Here is a 16185-nt window from a genome sequence, read left to right as displayed (position 1 = left end):
TATGTACAGTATGTATGTATGAGGGTGGTGGTGTGTAAATGGTATGTATGAGGGTGGCGGTGTATAAATGGTATGTACAGTATGTATGTATGATGGTGGTGGTGTGTATATGGCATGTATGAGGGTGGCGGTGTATATATGGTATGTACAGTATGTATGTATGAGGGCGGCGGTGTATAAATGGTATGTACAGTATGTATGTATGAGGGCGGTGGTGTATAAATGGTATGTACAGTATGTATGTATGAGGGTGGTCGTGTGTAAATGGTATGTTTGAGGGTGGCGGTGTATAAATGGTATGTACAGTGTGTATGTATGAGGGTGGCGGTGTATAAATGGTATGTACAGTATGTATGTATGAGGGCGGTGGTGTATATATGGTATGTACAGTGTGTATGTATGAGGGTGGCGGTGTATAAATGGTATGTACAGTATGTATAAGGGTGGTGGTGTGTAAATGGTATGTATGAGGGTGGTGGTGTATATATGGTATGTACAGTGTGTATGTATGAGGGTGGCGGTGTATAAATGGTATGTACAGTATGTATAAGGGTGGTGGTGTGTAAATGGTATGTATGAGGGTGGTGGTGTATATATGGTATGTACAGTGTGTATGTATGAGGGTGGCGGTGTATAAATGGTATGTACAGTATGTATAAGGGTGGTGGTGTGTAAATGGTATGTACAGTATGAGGGTGGTGGTGTATATATGGTATGTATGCATGTATGTATGTATGCAAGAGGGCTGTGGCTATGTACTAAAAGGAATGACAGCCAGATCTGGTCTAAATGAATGGAAAATCACAATAATGTTTAAAAATTATGTTTATATATAAATGTTTATATTTAAGGATGACTTTTATTTATATATATATATATATATATATATATATATATATATTGAAATATTGCACATATCAACACTATTTTGTGTACATATCTTGCTAAACATTACACATATGAATGCAACCTATATCTTGTTAGGTTATATGATGAGCCTGGGGCTGGTTGTTAAAAATCAGGGAACCCCTATTTATTGTGTTCCCTGATTTTTAATTACCGGCTCCAGGCTGTGTGCCCGGTGATGGTTTCGGCTGTGGTAGAGACCCTACCCCGTTTTTATTTATTTATTTATTTTTATTTACTTTTCTTTTTCATTTTTTATTTACACATCGAAGTGTGCAGGGATCTGAATGATCCGTGCGTGCTGCTACAAATAATTCGAATTAGCGCCCGTATATACTGCCGCTAATACGAGTTCCTATGACATTGGAGGATTATAAAGCATACGTAGTGTTCCCGCTAGGCTGTTTTAGCGGGGCGCTGTGCCCTGCCTGATTTTTGAAGGGCCAAAATGTGCCCTGCCTCTCTGGCAGCACCATGCTAAAACAGCCTGCCTAGATGTGCCTGGGAAAGTCCGGCGCTGCTGTATATAGCGGTGCACGGCGATTCCCCGGCACTGCTAAACCCCCGGGGAGCCCTGGCCCGCCCCATTTGTGACGTTGCAGGGACGGTCCCGCCACGTATATGACGTCAGGGGGACGGTCCCGTCGCGTTTGTGACTCTGGCAGGAAGGGAACCCCCCCTTCAACGCTGCCCCATGATTCTGCGTGCCCTGCCTGCCCATGTTCCTAGAAGGAACACTACAGACGTATATGTCTAAAATATGTCTAATGTATAAAATTGAAAATATTGCATTAGTATAATATTTGTACGTTATATTTCTCTAGAATACTATGTCAGACTCTCCAACCTTTGAAGAGGATGTTTCAGACGAATGCTCTAATTATTCACCCACAACCTCTGATGACGAATCAGTATGTGGGAATAGCCAACAAAATTCAAAAAGGGCTCCAAGGTTTAGTTACTATGAAAATGAAGCACTAGTAGAAGGGGTGCTGAAGTATTATCACATTTTATTCGGAAAACAGTCTGGAGTAAATTACCGGTTTGAATTGAAAGAAAAAACTTGGAAAAAAATTGCGCTACATGTTTCGGCAGTAGGGAAGATTCCTCGCTCAGCTCACGTGTGTAAGAAAAGGTATTCTGATTGCAAAATAGCCATCAAAAAGAAAATGTCTCAAATGCATGCTCATTCAAAAAAAACTGGTGGTGGACCTCCTTTGAAAATTGATATGTCTCCATGGGAAACACGATTATCTGAGAAATTATCTGTATATTCAGTCCGCGGGATATCAGAAGCAATAGACACTGAGGAATCAGTATCTGTACACCAAGGTAAGTTTTTATTTTCTCATATTATCAAAAGTTTAAAAGTATGTCAAATAATGAATTGTTTGTAATTTAGATTTAAAGGCCAAGACACCCAGGTCTGCACTAAAGAAACAAACATCGAAAAATACTCCAAAAAAAAAGAAACTCAAATCTAATATGTACAAGAAGGATGATGTGATAAAAACAACAAGGTCTGAAGATATCAACATTGTAAAAGGTACAAAATATCAATTTAATATAAAATTTTAAAGATTTGGGTTATGATTATATGCTATTAAAAAAGAATGTTTAGCTGAGTGTTGTTTTTAAATTTATGAAGGCGTCTTAACATATGGGGACAGAAGTACTGCTATAATTTGTGATATATATAGACAGATAAAAATCAATATATCTGCGAAATAATAACCTTTGGTTAATAAATGGCAGGTAGTAGCTGATTGGTTTCTCTCACTCTCCAATTAGTAGTAGTTTTGTTGAGTTATTACTAAATTCAGTTTGATTCATTGGATGTTATTATATAAGTGTATACTATTTTGTTTGAATTTACAAAGCAAGATAACTCTTCTAAATACTTCGCTTTTTTTTCTCTTAAAAGGACAATTCTGTGAACCTAACATTCTACATGAAGACTCAAGTGGACTTATGCAAATGATACATAACACAGTAGAAATTGAAGACTCATCTCAAGACGAAGGAAGCACAGCTATGCCGTGTTCATCTGGTAACATAGAAAAATTTCAACACAGAAGTGATCTTAAAACAAAAATAAAACAATTTTCACAACCCAAAAAAAGGGAATTGGGAACCACCGTTACAGAAGATGTTAAAGTAGAGAAACTTATTGATTCCGCCTTATCCTTAAACAAGAAAATTGTAGAAAACCAATTTGATGTACTGCACCATGATTTCATCAAGTTAACAGATATTGTTGTGGAAATTGGTCAAAAAATCTTTGAAAATCATAAGACAATGATTGCTATACTGCAGAATCAAAACCTGGAGAAAGATTTAACAACAACAACAGGGACAGTCTTTGGCAAAGAGGCGCATATTATAGATAACCATATAAAAAACGATGTTGAGCAGATTGGTAGTGAGAGCGAATATAGTTCGATAGAAAACAAAGAAGAAACACCCTTGCTTGAAACTACAAAAGGGAACATAGAGAAGGTTCGGCCTAAACGACAGCACAAAATTCCTCAAAAATTTTCAGATTGATCATTGAATAATGTACAAGGTACATAGTTAAATCCATGTTACTTATGTATGTACTGTGCCACCCATTTTAGAAATGGAGAAATAACATCGTTCTAAATGCATGCTAACAAATCACGCATTCCATTCTATCAACGCATTTGACCAGATTTTTTAATATTATTCAATGTTAAAATAGACTGAGGGCTAGATTAATGCAGCATGACAATGTGTTAAAATGTTGTTTGAAAAACTGCAACCCAATTGGCTCCTACTAGTATTCTTATAGGCTTGTGTTAATGACGATTAAATATGACCAGAGAGACAATAAGTGAAAAGCGCTGGTTACGTAATAAGTCCGCAACCAACGTACCCTTTATACCTAACTACGTGCGAACAAAGCGTAGCGCAGCGTAGCGTACCTTTTATTGTATTATGTACACCAAGAACCAATACCTTAATCAGAGATTCCTTCGCAGTACTTTGTCTCTAATCTGCGAATATACCTTATCGGACAGTGTCCGTAATATACCTTGTCGCTATTATGCTAATAAACAGACACGACCACTGTATAGAAATAAGGAGATAAGAACTCCGTAAAAGGTTGTATTTAAGTCCCTAATGGACAAAAGGGGGTTACAGAAATAGAAGATACAGGTTTAACAAGTGATACAATATGCTAACAATGAATACTAAACAGGCTCTGCTAAGGGGAAAGAATACAGATACAAGACACAACCAGCCAACTATACAATAAGTATAAATACCGTTAATGCAACCGTTACCCGTCTCATCAAATATGCGAAGTGCAGTCCGGTCAGAGCTCACTATCGTTCAGGGCTGAACTATAGTCCGGTAGAAAAGTCATGGGAAGGTAGATGTGCCGAAGAGACCCTGGCTGCTCTGGGTCGCCTATCTTATAGGGTCAGAAAGGGGAGGTCAAAGGCCGTTTTCATTGGTCGGAGGTCGTATGTCAGTTCAGCTGTGATTGGGGGGTTAGACGCTGCACCTGGTCTGAATAGGTGCAGGGGAGTGAACTTTAAGAGTCCTTTGTTTGATGGTTTCGGCGTCAGCAGGGATAAGAACTGGTTTCATCTAGTTTCCTTTGTTACCTACTTTCAACAGAAACTGTCCCTGGAATATGGATTATGTCCATAACTGTCGAGCCGTGTATATTGTGAAATATTCGCAATGACCGGAATACTACGCATAAGAAACGGAACGGAACGGTACTAAACATGATACAGACAGATGTATGCAGGGCTAACTAAGCTATGTGTGGCGTTCTAAACCTTTAACTATATTTTATTTAGTGTCAGTATGTTATTATGAATTTATGTGTGATAGTATGGCTACTCTTCTGGTCCACTTTGTCACACATACTCGGGTATGGAAACTTTATTTGCGCAACTCTGCGAACCAAAATGGCGGCCATACTATCCTAAAATGGCGTGTGTGTAACTCGACTTCCATAGTCCACCCTTTAACAGTAAATATAAAACTGTTACATAAAAAAAAAACATTTTACACGACAATACAGAAATTCATAATCCTAACAAAGAAATTGGGATCCATGAAATAAACATATAAGGGGAGTAAACCATCTGCTCTCGGCCGATCCAGGATCATGGATAAACGATGGGCCGCATTTATCGAACAATCTACTCAGGGTCACGAAGGATAATGTACAATTTTGGGATAAAAATAAAAACAGGGGTGGTTACAACATATACACGTTTTTCAGATATGGCATCCTTTGGTAGGTATTGTTTGTGACAACAGACCCTTGAACTCTTTGTTGTCTCTCTTTTTGGTATGCTTTTAAGTATGATGGTATTATCACTATCAAACATCCGGTCCTGGGTAATGTATCAAGTTTATAGATTCTACCTTGACCTAAACTGGGATGGGTAACACACTCTCAGAACTCTGTATCGTCCGTCCAATGCCTGGCAGCAGTGCGGCGGCGGTATCCTTGATTTTGAAGATAACGGATAGTGGGGGGGAGACAAGAATAGGACCCACAACAATAGAGAAAACTGAGAAAGGAAAAATTTGGTTAGTGATCCTTCCAACCTGTTACCAGTGGGGTGTGTCACAGTCCCTTTTGTAGCTTGTACAGGTTGCTTGACCTTAGCTGCTCTCCAGTCCTCCCGAAATGGTGCCTCTTAGCGATTTCTTTCTTTCGCCCTCGAGTGTAAGGACCTTTTGGTTTTCTGTTCCTTTGGCAGTAGGACGAACGTACCCGAATCTCTCTCTCTGCGACTTTGTTATTGAGGTAGTGCTGGTCAACAAGATCTGGGGTGGTCCTTTCCAAAGGTCTATCAAGCAACCTGTATATGGCAAAGCAGGGGAAACAACAACATCTCCTGGTTCATGGTTATGACAGTTCACAACAGGTGTCAACAAAGTCCTTTTGCTGCAGTTTTCCAGGTGTGGATACATCACTTGCATTTGTGGTCTAGGATCTCCTTGTGGGATTACCATAACCTGTGGCTGCCCGCCAAGCAATGTTTCGATGGGGACCAATGAGGTGGAGTTCTGAGAGTGATTCTACTACTACAAAAGAGATTATGGGGTGTACCATCAGTCCCTGAAGGTTCATACATGACTTAAACCTTTCATATATATAAATATACTTGCATACTCAAGGGTGCTTCTGGGCTGCTATATCTATACACACAAACGTCAACACATATATATATATAAAAAAAAAAAAAAAATGCTTCTAGAGTGGACTGTACGAAGCCAATTTTGTATTACCTGCAGAGGATCCTGCTGGAGGAGGGATGTGGAGATGGCTCTGTGGGAACAACCGTTGCAGTTTCTTTCCCCCCAGACAAGTAAGGCATGATCCTGTCGTCTTACCTGTCTGTGGGCACGCCAGAAATTTCGGACTCATTTTTTTTTCACATACCTTCCCTGTCAAGACAAGTCAGGCCATGGGCTATCTCTGTCCTGACAGTTTGGCATGTTCTCAGAGTCACTGGTTTTCCTTGTCCATCTTTCTATTCCTGTCCACATCCCTTCGGCTTCCAGACTGCTTCTCCTGCAGGGGACACAAATCTTGTATTTCTATGTGAATGTACTGACATTTACAGGGGGGACACAAACATTATCCGCAGAGTGCATGGCTCACCCAGATGCCTTGCCAGCATGTTCATTATCAAGTGACACTGAATCCTCATCGAAGATGTGGCCTTTACACTTGATAACAGCCACTCTGTCCGGCAGCTGTGTGACTGTCAGAAATCTTTTAAACTTACAACGCTTGCGCCACTGGAGTGCCAGCTACTGAAACAAAACATCTGAGGCGCCATAGGGCCTAAGATCTTCTGTATTACCCCAACAAACATACTTGGAGTCGGCATGAATATTGGCTGTTTTTCTCTCAGTTCGCAGTACTATTAATGAGACTGCTGTTGCTGAGTGAGACGTCCAATGGGTTCAGCCTCTACTATGCCTTTTCCATCTATTACGGTATAGCCAGTGTACAATTTTCCCTCTCGGTGTTGTGGAAAGAACGAAAAAAAAATGAATTACCTCTTCCAATGGGTTGTTACCACCCTTTGGGGGCCTGCTGCAAAAGGTCTGACTCAAACATGTCATGCAATCATATTCGTCTCGGCTCCCACTAAATTCCACCATTCCAGCAACCTCAGCACCAATCCACCCTTTGTGCCTTTGGCGGGCACACCTGGTAAGAGTGTTGCTGGGTTTACAATATTACCCATTTTACTGGTAACATCAATGCAAGTTCCCATTTAGTGAACTTGGCTGATGAATATTTTTCACATGTTTAGGCAGAATTTTAGGAGTGTCCAGACTATATGAGGAGCATAAACAGTTAAAACACACCACAACACCACATTCTCAGTTTTGTTTACCAGTAGTGCTATGGCAACTACACTGTGTAGACAAGTAGGAAGTGCTCAAATAATAGGGTTTAATTGCACACTGCAGTACGACATTGGTCAGGCTGGCATCACCAGGTTTCTTACGTCACTATATCTGTCGCCCCCTCAGCAGGTCTAATATTCTAAATCACATGGTCTCTTGTGTCAGTTTTACCCATGGCAAAAGCTGTAATCAGGCCTGTTTCTCCTTCTTTATCCACATCTGTCTGTGAAGACATGGGTATTGTGATTGCACCTATTTATATGTAAATGCGTTTTACAACCCTTTTCATTCTTTGTAGAAGGGGAATGCTTTGTGCATTACTTGGACTGCTTTTCACAAGATGGTGGCTGTGGTTGCCCTGGGTAACATTAGGAGCAATGCTCAAAGATACTGGGACTTTGTTCAAGATTTACTGGAAAAATATATTTTTGACTACTCGCTTTATGGGGTATTTCTCTGCTGGGAGTGCGACAGATCTTTCAAACTATTTTTCTATGATTTGTGGGTTTATGGTTACTAATGTGTCCCAGATTTCCCCCCCCTCTCCCTCTTTCTTGTTCAGGCGCAACCGCAATCCGTCCTGAGATACCTTATGTCCTGCCTCAGGAGGATACACCAGAAGTTGTCTATCGCCAACTGCTGGTGCTGTGGATGAGGAAAGGACATAACAATAGATCATTAACCCATTGTATTGGTATTTACCCATTTGTGGGCCGTAAGGACAGGGTGCGATCTTGCAAGACCAGGGGGAGGGGCTTGGTGGCTTTCTGAGGTTTCTGGAACAGAAAAGTAGGGAAAGGAGAAAAAAATTGGAAAAAGAGAGAGAAAAACTCAAAAAGGGTAGAAAATATTAATGACAGTAATGTGTACATTTATTTTCAACCGAAAATTTTTCTTTTATTTTGATGACACCAGGATTTAGCACTATGGGGGAATTGGCTCTCAACTATTTGGTTCTTACCCTTTTCAACTCCTGTTCTGATTTGTAAGCTCTCCCTTTCTTTCTGTTTCCCAGTGTGGTTGTGACTATGGGCTGTGTCTAGGGGTATTTAGCTAAAAGTTCTCTTTTGGGAACCTTGTTATTTCACTGGGTATTTTTCCAGCTCAACCTCAGATTTCGAATGGTGAGGCTGTACTTTGGGGCGCTATACTTTCTGTTTTTAACAGGGTTTCTATTGAAGCTATGGTTGCCATTGATCCTGTGTCCTTCCCATCTTTAGTTCAAAGGGAACTCGGTATTTGTGCTGTAGTTTTTAGCTACCTTAGATGGATTTGACTCTATAACAGTGGAATACAACATTAGCCTCTGAGGACTGTCCAGCATATCTTGCACTTCTTGTGTAAGATTTCTAGGAGTGTCCAGAAATACCCCATTAGGGGTGCAATAGATGACACATCCCATTTTACATAGTAAATCTCTACTCAGGAGGTTAGTCGGGGCCGCTGCAGCCAACAGAAAAGAGTGTTTGGTATGCAGAGGCCCGATTGTAACCTTCGCTGGTTTCGTCAGTGGGTAATGTTGTATTTTTCCTGTTACCCCAATGGCTGCTACTAATTGCTTGGAACAACCTAGATCAGGAGGGAATGTTGTTAACGGGTTTGATACAAAAAAACTTTATATTTAAACTATTCCACTTACCCATATCTGGGGCTCCTCCCTCAGATATTGTCTTATGTTACCTGGATGTGGGGTGTATGTGTGTCCTACTCCCTGTTTGCATATATGTGTCATGCTTAGGGCGGCGTTGGCTACTAGGTGGGGCTATGGCTATGTGTTGAGACCTACCTGTCTTCTCCCATTGTGTCTCCCAGTTACTTACATATGTGTTACGTTTCCTATGGTTACTTACCCTGCAATGTCTGGCTATGTGTCCTTTGTTTCCACATTTGAAACATACCGTTTGGTTTTGTCTTTCTGTCCTAAATCGTTTGTCCAGATCAACAGCAGATTTCTTTAAAGTGTGTATTGACATTTGTCTGCAGTTGGGTTCTATGTTGGTTCTCAGATTTTCCCTAAGACCTTGTATCAGCACAGAGACAATCCCTCCCTTAAGATGTATGCCGTCCCTGGGGCTGGGGATACCACAGTGTTTTGGCAATGCCTGTAAAGCACGGTTGAAATATCCGCTGGTGGACTCACCATCTTTCTGTGTGATGGTGAACCCTAGGGTATTTTCAACTGTCGCTGGGAAATATACACCCAATTGTATATTTATTAGGCGTATATTTTCCTGGTTGCCCTGTTCAGTTAAAATCTTATCGCCCTCCACACCACTGTCTTGAATGAACTTCTGGACATCTATGTGTGAAGGGAGGCAAGCTCTCAACATGTATCGCCAATCCTTATTGGTGGGCTCATCTGAATTTCCTCGCTCCCTTACAAATTTCTGACACTTTGCCAGATCTTTGCTGGGATCAGGGAAATTTTTGATGATTGAATGACGTTCCAATCGTGTCCATGTATTGTGCATGTCACTATCCTTTACAGGCATTACCTCATCCCCGTCTCCCCGTCCACAAGGAGGTTCCACTGTGTGCAGAGGGTGGATCTCTATCCCCCCTGCACCATTGGACAACATCCCAGGAGCAACTATCTCTGTGTTGTGTTGTGTGTACTTACCTGTGTCTCCAATCGTGTACCTGGCATCAGCCATCTCCTCGACCAGAATGGCAGCAGCAGCTTGGGCTGTCTCAGCCTCTCTCTCCTTTCTGCTAGCTTCGCAAGGGATGGCTGATGTCAGGCATCTCCCTTCTGGATCTGTATTTTGCTTATAGGGGGTAAAAACAGCGTACAAGTTAGCAATGGATACATTATTACTCATGTTTTTTTTATGAGTCATTAACCCCTTCGGCACATATGGGGGTGGGGGAGCTGATTCTATTGTGGCAGCGGTTGCATTTTTATTGTGGCTGATTGCATCTGGTATTGTCAGACCTCTGATTCCCCATTGTTCCTGTCCTTCCTTCTGCCACAATTTAAGAATATCTATATGCTTCACTCTCTCCTTACAACTGGAGAGCAGGCATATTTCATCTTTTACTGCCGATAAGATTTCTGGATCAAAGCTACCAACACTGGGAAATTCTAACTTGCTGCCTTGTGTCATTCTTCTCCATTTATTTTGGTAAACAACTGCGAGTTCACCGTGCTTCCTGCACATAATGAAAGCCGCCGACCCTTTGGGTCGACTAGATTCCTCCCTAACTGACTCGGTATCCCTGTGTGAACCGTTATTACCCATAATTACAGGAATAAACGTTCACAGCTAGCAGAAACCGGAGGGCCGTTTATCAGTGAGTCACTCCCAAATCACTCCTTCTCCACAAAATGGCACTATTCCGCAATCAAGCGTGAAGCCCACTATGCGAGGTAATGTACTCAATCACCAAGTCTTTCAACTAGTAGCGAACTGCTAGCCAACTTGCAAGGTGCGGCAGTTTTTCCAGGGCACAGCAAAACTTGTTTTTCCTGTACCCCCAAAAACTGGTATTTCTAAAGTAGCTGATCGGATCACTGGGTTCCGATTTAGCCTCTTGTACCCTCCCAGTGGATCAAAATAGGTAGTTCCACGGAAGGGGCAGTTCCTATGGGCACGTCGTCACGTGAACCCGGTCCTAACTGGACTGTCCTACACTGGCTACACTGCGCTTGAGTCGTGTCGTCACACACCCGTTCGCCTCAGTTATTTTTCACACTGGGCGCTGGTTACACCTTGGTCTTATGCATATATTTGAAATATTTCTGTACAGAAAGTCTTCCCAGGCTGGTAGCTTTTCACTAGATACTTATGCAGGTATAAATCCCTTATAATACGCTATATGAATCTATTAAAATAATGCTTGAGTTGCTTGCTTATGAAAAAAATGAACAAAAAGAAAAAAACTTATTTTCTCTTTATTTAATCACCACCTTATCCACAGTATATTGCTATACTGTTTAAATAAAGCTAGTGGTTCAATACTGTTCACCTTTGAGTTCCTATGTGTGCTGCATGTGCAGTACCAATGAACAGCCACGTGTGTACATGCGCTGTTCACAGGCCGCCGATGAATCGGCCACCCACGTGTTCTATAGTATATTTGCAAGGTTGCACTCGGGTTTCGCTATACGCAGTAATTGCGCCTTAATGTGGAATATATCCCTTAACTCTGTCCGAAAGTTACGTATCAAGATGCGAAATAAATCCCGCACTTAATCCGTAAATCACGTACAAAGATGCGAAAATTTCCCGATATGGGCATGTGCGCGCGCACCTTGCGTAATACACAATAGACGCTTTACGTTACTGCAAAAGGCCCAGGACTTGTCGCCACGTGGCGGAGTCCCTGTTTTTGCGATAACTAACAATAAAAGTTATAGTTTTGCACAGAGGGGATCCTCTATGTACTATAATAAACACAGATTCCACGTGTGCGAACCTTATCGCACGTGGTACATATACTGTAATAAACAAGCAACCCAAGACACTATACCCCGTTAAACTACTTGTGGCAGGCAGAAGTACAGTTTACTAAACACTTAGGTATGATATACTTTAAAACACGTGGCTTTCACTTATTGTACTCCGGGTTCAGCGCTAGCACTTCCCGAACACCGCACCGCCGCGGACCTGGCCTATCCAGCAATGGATAATACTTCCACCCTTTTGCTGGTATAGGTCGGGTCGCACGCCTGGTACTGAGTTCTGGAATGTGGAGCGGACGGACGTGCCCCCAATTGTTAATGACGATTAAATATGACCAGAGAGACAATAAGTGAAAAGCGCTGGTTACGTAATAAGTCCGCAACCAACGTACCCTTTATACCTAACTACGTGCGAACAAAGCGTAGCGCAGCGTAGCGTACCTTTTATTGTATTATGTACACCAAGAACCAATACCTTAATCAGAGATTCCTTCGCAGTACTTTGTCTCTAATCTGCGAATATACCTTATCGGACAGTGTCCGTAATATACCTTGTCGCTATTATGCTAATAAACAGACACGACCACTGTATAGAAATAAGGAGATAAGAACTCCGTAAAAGGTTGTATTTAAGTCCCTAATGGACAAAAGGGGGTTACAGAAATAGAAGATACAGGTTTAACAAGTGATACAATATGCTAACAATGAATACTAAACAGGCTCTGCTAAGGGGAAAGAATACAGATACAAGACACAACCAGCCAACTATACAATAAGTATAAATACCGTTAATGCAACCGTTACCCGTCTCATCAAATATGCGAAGTGCAGTCCGGTCAGAGCTCACTATCGTTCAGGGCTGAACTATAGTCCGGTAGAAAAGTCATGGGAAGGTAGATGTGCCGAAGAGACCCTGGCTGCTCTGGGTCGCCTATCTTATAGGGTCAGAAAGGGGAGGTCAAAGGCCGTTTTCATTGGTCGGAGGTCGTATGTCAGTTCAGCTGTGATTGGGGGGTTAGACGCTGCACCTGGTCTGAATAGGTGCAGGGGAGTGAACTTTAAGAGTCCTTTGTTTGATGGTTTCGGCGTCAGCAGGGATAAGAACTGGTTTCATCTAGTTTCCTTTGTTACCTACTTTCAACAGAAACTGTCCCTGGAATATGGATTATGTCCATAACTGTCGAGCCGTGTATATTGTGAAATATTCGCAATGACCGGAATACTACGCATAAGAAACGGAACGGAACGGTACTAAACATGATACAGACAGATGTATGCAGGGCTAACTAAGCTATGTGTGGCGTTCTAAACCTTTAACTATATTTTATTTAGTGTCAGTATGTTATTATGAATTTATGTGTGATAGTATGGCTACTCTTCTGGTCCACTTTGTCACACATACTCGGGTATGGAAACTTTATTTGCGCAACTCTGCGAACCAAAATGGCGGCCATACTATCCTAAAATGGCGTGTGTGTAACTCGACTTCCATACTTGGTTTGAAAACTAAAATTGTAGATTGGTTGTTGGTTTAACACTCTTCATTTTATACATTTTAGTATATGCGGAGGCAAACAGGGGATGTTTGTCCAAAGGAGTGATTTGAAACATCCTGATCTTAGTTTTTTCATAGATATTGTCCATATTGTTTTCATTTGCTCACAACCCAAAAACTTTGGTTGTTGGATATCAGGCATTATCTACCATTTCATAAAACCTAGTTCAAAGCTTAAGTAGTGTAGTCTGATTTGTTAAAGGATTCTGCGTCCCCATGTGTTGCTCACTATGCTCGACATCTGGGTTGCTCGCCAAAATTGGCCCATGTGTATTTCCAAATCAGTAGTTACTTTGGAAATGATAACATTGGATCTTCTATTAAATTTATATGTGAAAAAGGACTCATTACTTGGTAACATAGATAGTTAATGTAAAAATGTGTTGAATTCCCCAGGTATTATGGCATGTGGATTGGTTGCATGTGATGTCATTTATTTTGCGCCACCAAATCGCAACTGCTTCGGTCCTTTAAATATTGCTCATGCAAAATCATAGTCAATCCATGTCGGCCACATATATCCAACAATTTTAAGTACTTTGTACTAGTACAAGAGCGCACTCACCATTCTTCATCTATCTAAATTTACTCAACAAAATTTATTGTATCATGTTAAAATATTTGAGGTACAGGTTGACGTTTTTGGGTCCATAATTGCAACTTACAAAAGACAGCACTATTGTGTTAGGCTCTCCATTATGGCTGCTGAAATAATGGAGATCTAATAAGAGACTGCTGTCTTGAAAAAGTTTCAAAACAGGATCAAAATTATTTTAACATATGAGAGTAAAGGTTACAGAAATAAATTATACGGATGAGCAATGGTGGGTGTGCTCTTGTAGTTAAACAAAGTACATAAAAGTTTTGGATGTATGTGTATATATATATATATATATATATATATATATATATATATATATATATATATAGATATTGTGTGTGTGTGTGTGTGTATATATATATATATATATATATATATATATATATATATATATATATATATATATATATATATAGAATGATGTGTCACAGGATGGCACTCAATGCAGGTAATTGTTAATAGTCCGGTGCCAGGTACATATGAGAAACATGAAAGCACTTACCCCCTCTTACAGGAAAGGATTGGAACCAGCACACGGATATGAAGTGAAAGAAAAAACGTGGTTTATTGTACAAGCATTATTGCACAACAGACAGCTGTTCACCTGACAGCCGTTTCAACTGCATGGCAGCAGTTTTCATCTGATGAAAACTGCTGCCATGCAGTTGAAACGGCTGTCAGGTGAACAGCTGTCTGTTGTGCAATAATGCTTGTACAATAAACCACGTTTTTTCTTTCACTTCATATCCGTGTGCTGGTTCCAATCCTTTCCTGTAAGAGGGGGTAAGTGCTTTTATATATATATATATATATATATATACATATATATATATAGATTTTGTGTGTGTGCGATTATGGTTTATAATTTGAATAAAGATATTCAAAATTTTGAATGTTAAACTGTCATTGTATCTATATTTTTGAAATATTAATTTTTTATTGATATATAAAAATTTTCCATCAGGTTTATACATGGATCATCTACGTTCGAAGATGTACCAGTGCAAATATTACTGGAAAAAGGAAGTCTCTTGAATTTCAAGTTTGCAATATTTGGACAATTGAGAAAATTATCCAGTACATTTTGTTTAGTTACCCTTTCAATTTCTAACTGTTACAAGTTTAAGGATTGTTTAGAAAAATTCTTCACTGAAAATTACAAACGATTAGCGTTCTTGGATTTATGGAAACATTCCAAATCCAGAATCTTCCTTATCTTTATGATAAGGTCTATATAGATTAATATTTGTTTAAGTTTGAGTCAACTTCACTCTGTACCATGGTCTAGATAAAGTTAGAGACTATCATTACATAATCTATTGTTTTAGAGATCATTTCATTGTACAGTGGGTAAATGTGTAATATCTGCACGCCCAATTTTTTTCACAGGGTACATTGCACTCCATCACATCGCATGCAACCAAATTTATAGCGATACAATGTGATGCAAAGGATTTAATTTTACAAAACAAATCCATGTTAACATGGACTGATTCTATGTTAAGATAGGATTATATTTGAAAAAAGGGTCCTTTTCATTTCATAACTATGCAAATATGCATGGAGTTTGATATAAACCTGTGGTGAATCAACATAGGCAATGAGTGCAATGCTTGGCGAAGTCCCGGAAGGGAACACAGAATATTTTGCAATAAATCCGCAACCCCTTGCGGTGCTCACTTCACTCACCTTGCATCGAGCCTAATGGATCTTTTAGATTGCCTCAGGTTTATATTCAACAAATTGCGTGGAAATTGAAAGGACCCTTTTTTTAAATGTAATACTATGCAACATCCGGCCCACAATATCAAATCGCAGAGTACTTGGTCATATGCGATGCGATTCTCGTGACGTTGCAATCAGATAATAGTGCGTGCAGCTATTACACAAATACCAAACAGTGTATCAACAAGGTAACAATCTGACTTTTGATAGGTGTGTAGAGTTAACTGACTATAATGCAGGATCATTATAGATTAGTGAAAGTGTCCGTGAATGTTTGTAAGAGTTAATTAAAGAAATTTAAAAGCGATGAATATCTTCTAATGGGCCCGTTTCATGAATGTGGGTTTGCATGTAAGTTAAATTTTATTGTGTTTTATTTCATGGCTATAGCAAATGAGTCTCTTTGAAAATATTTAACTAGTTAAGCGAAATGCCTAAAGGGACATTGTATAGTGTTGTGCTCAATCTCAAAAAACCCGTGGGTTATCTAGCAAACCACCATGCCCGAAGCGTGTTGAGCGTTGGTAGATCCGCCAATGGATGCTTTCTGGGTCAACCCCATGGAGCTTG

General features: G+C 40.3%; 1 protein-coding gene across 1 annotated transcript; it reads left to right on the top strand.

Moving 5' to 3' along the window:
• Positions 1 to 2360: 2360 nt before the first annotated feature.
• On the top strand, positions 2361 to 15478 carry LOC146058656 (uncharacterized). Its single transcript, XM_083170926.1, has 3 exons — positions 2361 to 2452; positions 2831 to 3472; positions 14855 to 15478. The coding sequence occupies exons 1-2, from the start codon at positions 2392 to 2394 to the stop codon at positions 3451 to 3453; spliced, it is 684 nt and encodes a 227-aa protein (XP_083027052.1). The 5' UTR covers positions 2361 to 2391; the 3' UTR covers positions 3454 to 3472; positions 14855 to 15478.
• The last annotated feature ends 707 nt before the right edge of the window (positions 15479 to 16185 follow it).

This window comes from Crinia signifera, chromosome 2 (assembly GCF_055691185.1).
Source record: "Crinia signifera chromosome 2, ASM5569118v1, whole genome shotgun sequence".
Lineage (NCBI taxonomy): Eukaryota > Metazoa > Chordata > Amphibia > Anura > Myobatrachidae > Crinia > Crinia signifera.
This window is presented reverse-complemented; position numbering and strand designations above follow the sequence as displayed.

Excerpts from the sequence above, each read along its gene's own strand:
- LOC146058656 (XM_083170926.1), top strand. The coding sequence starts at position 2,392 with ATGTACAAGAAGGATGATGTGATAAAAACAACAAGGTCTGAAGATATC. Across the intron at positions 2,453-2,830 it reads AGATATCAACATTGTAAAAG|GACAATTCTGTGAACCTAAC; the intron begins GTACAAAATATC and ends TTCTCTTAAAAG.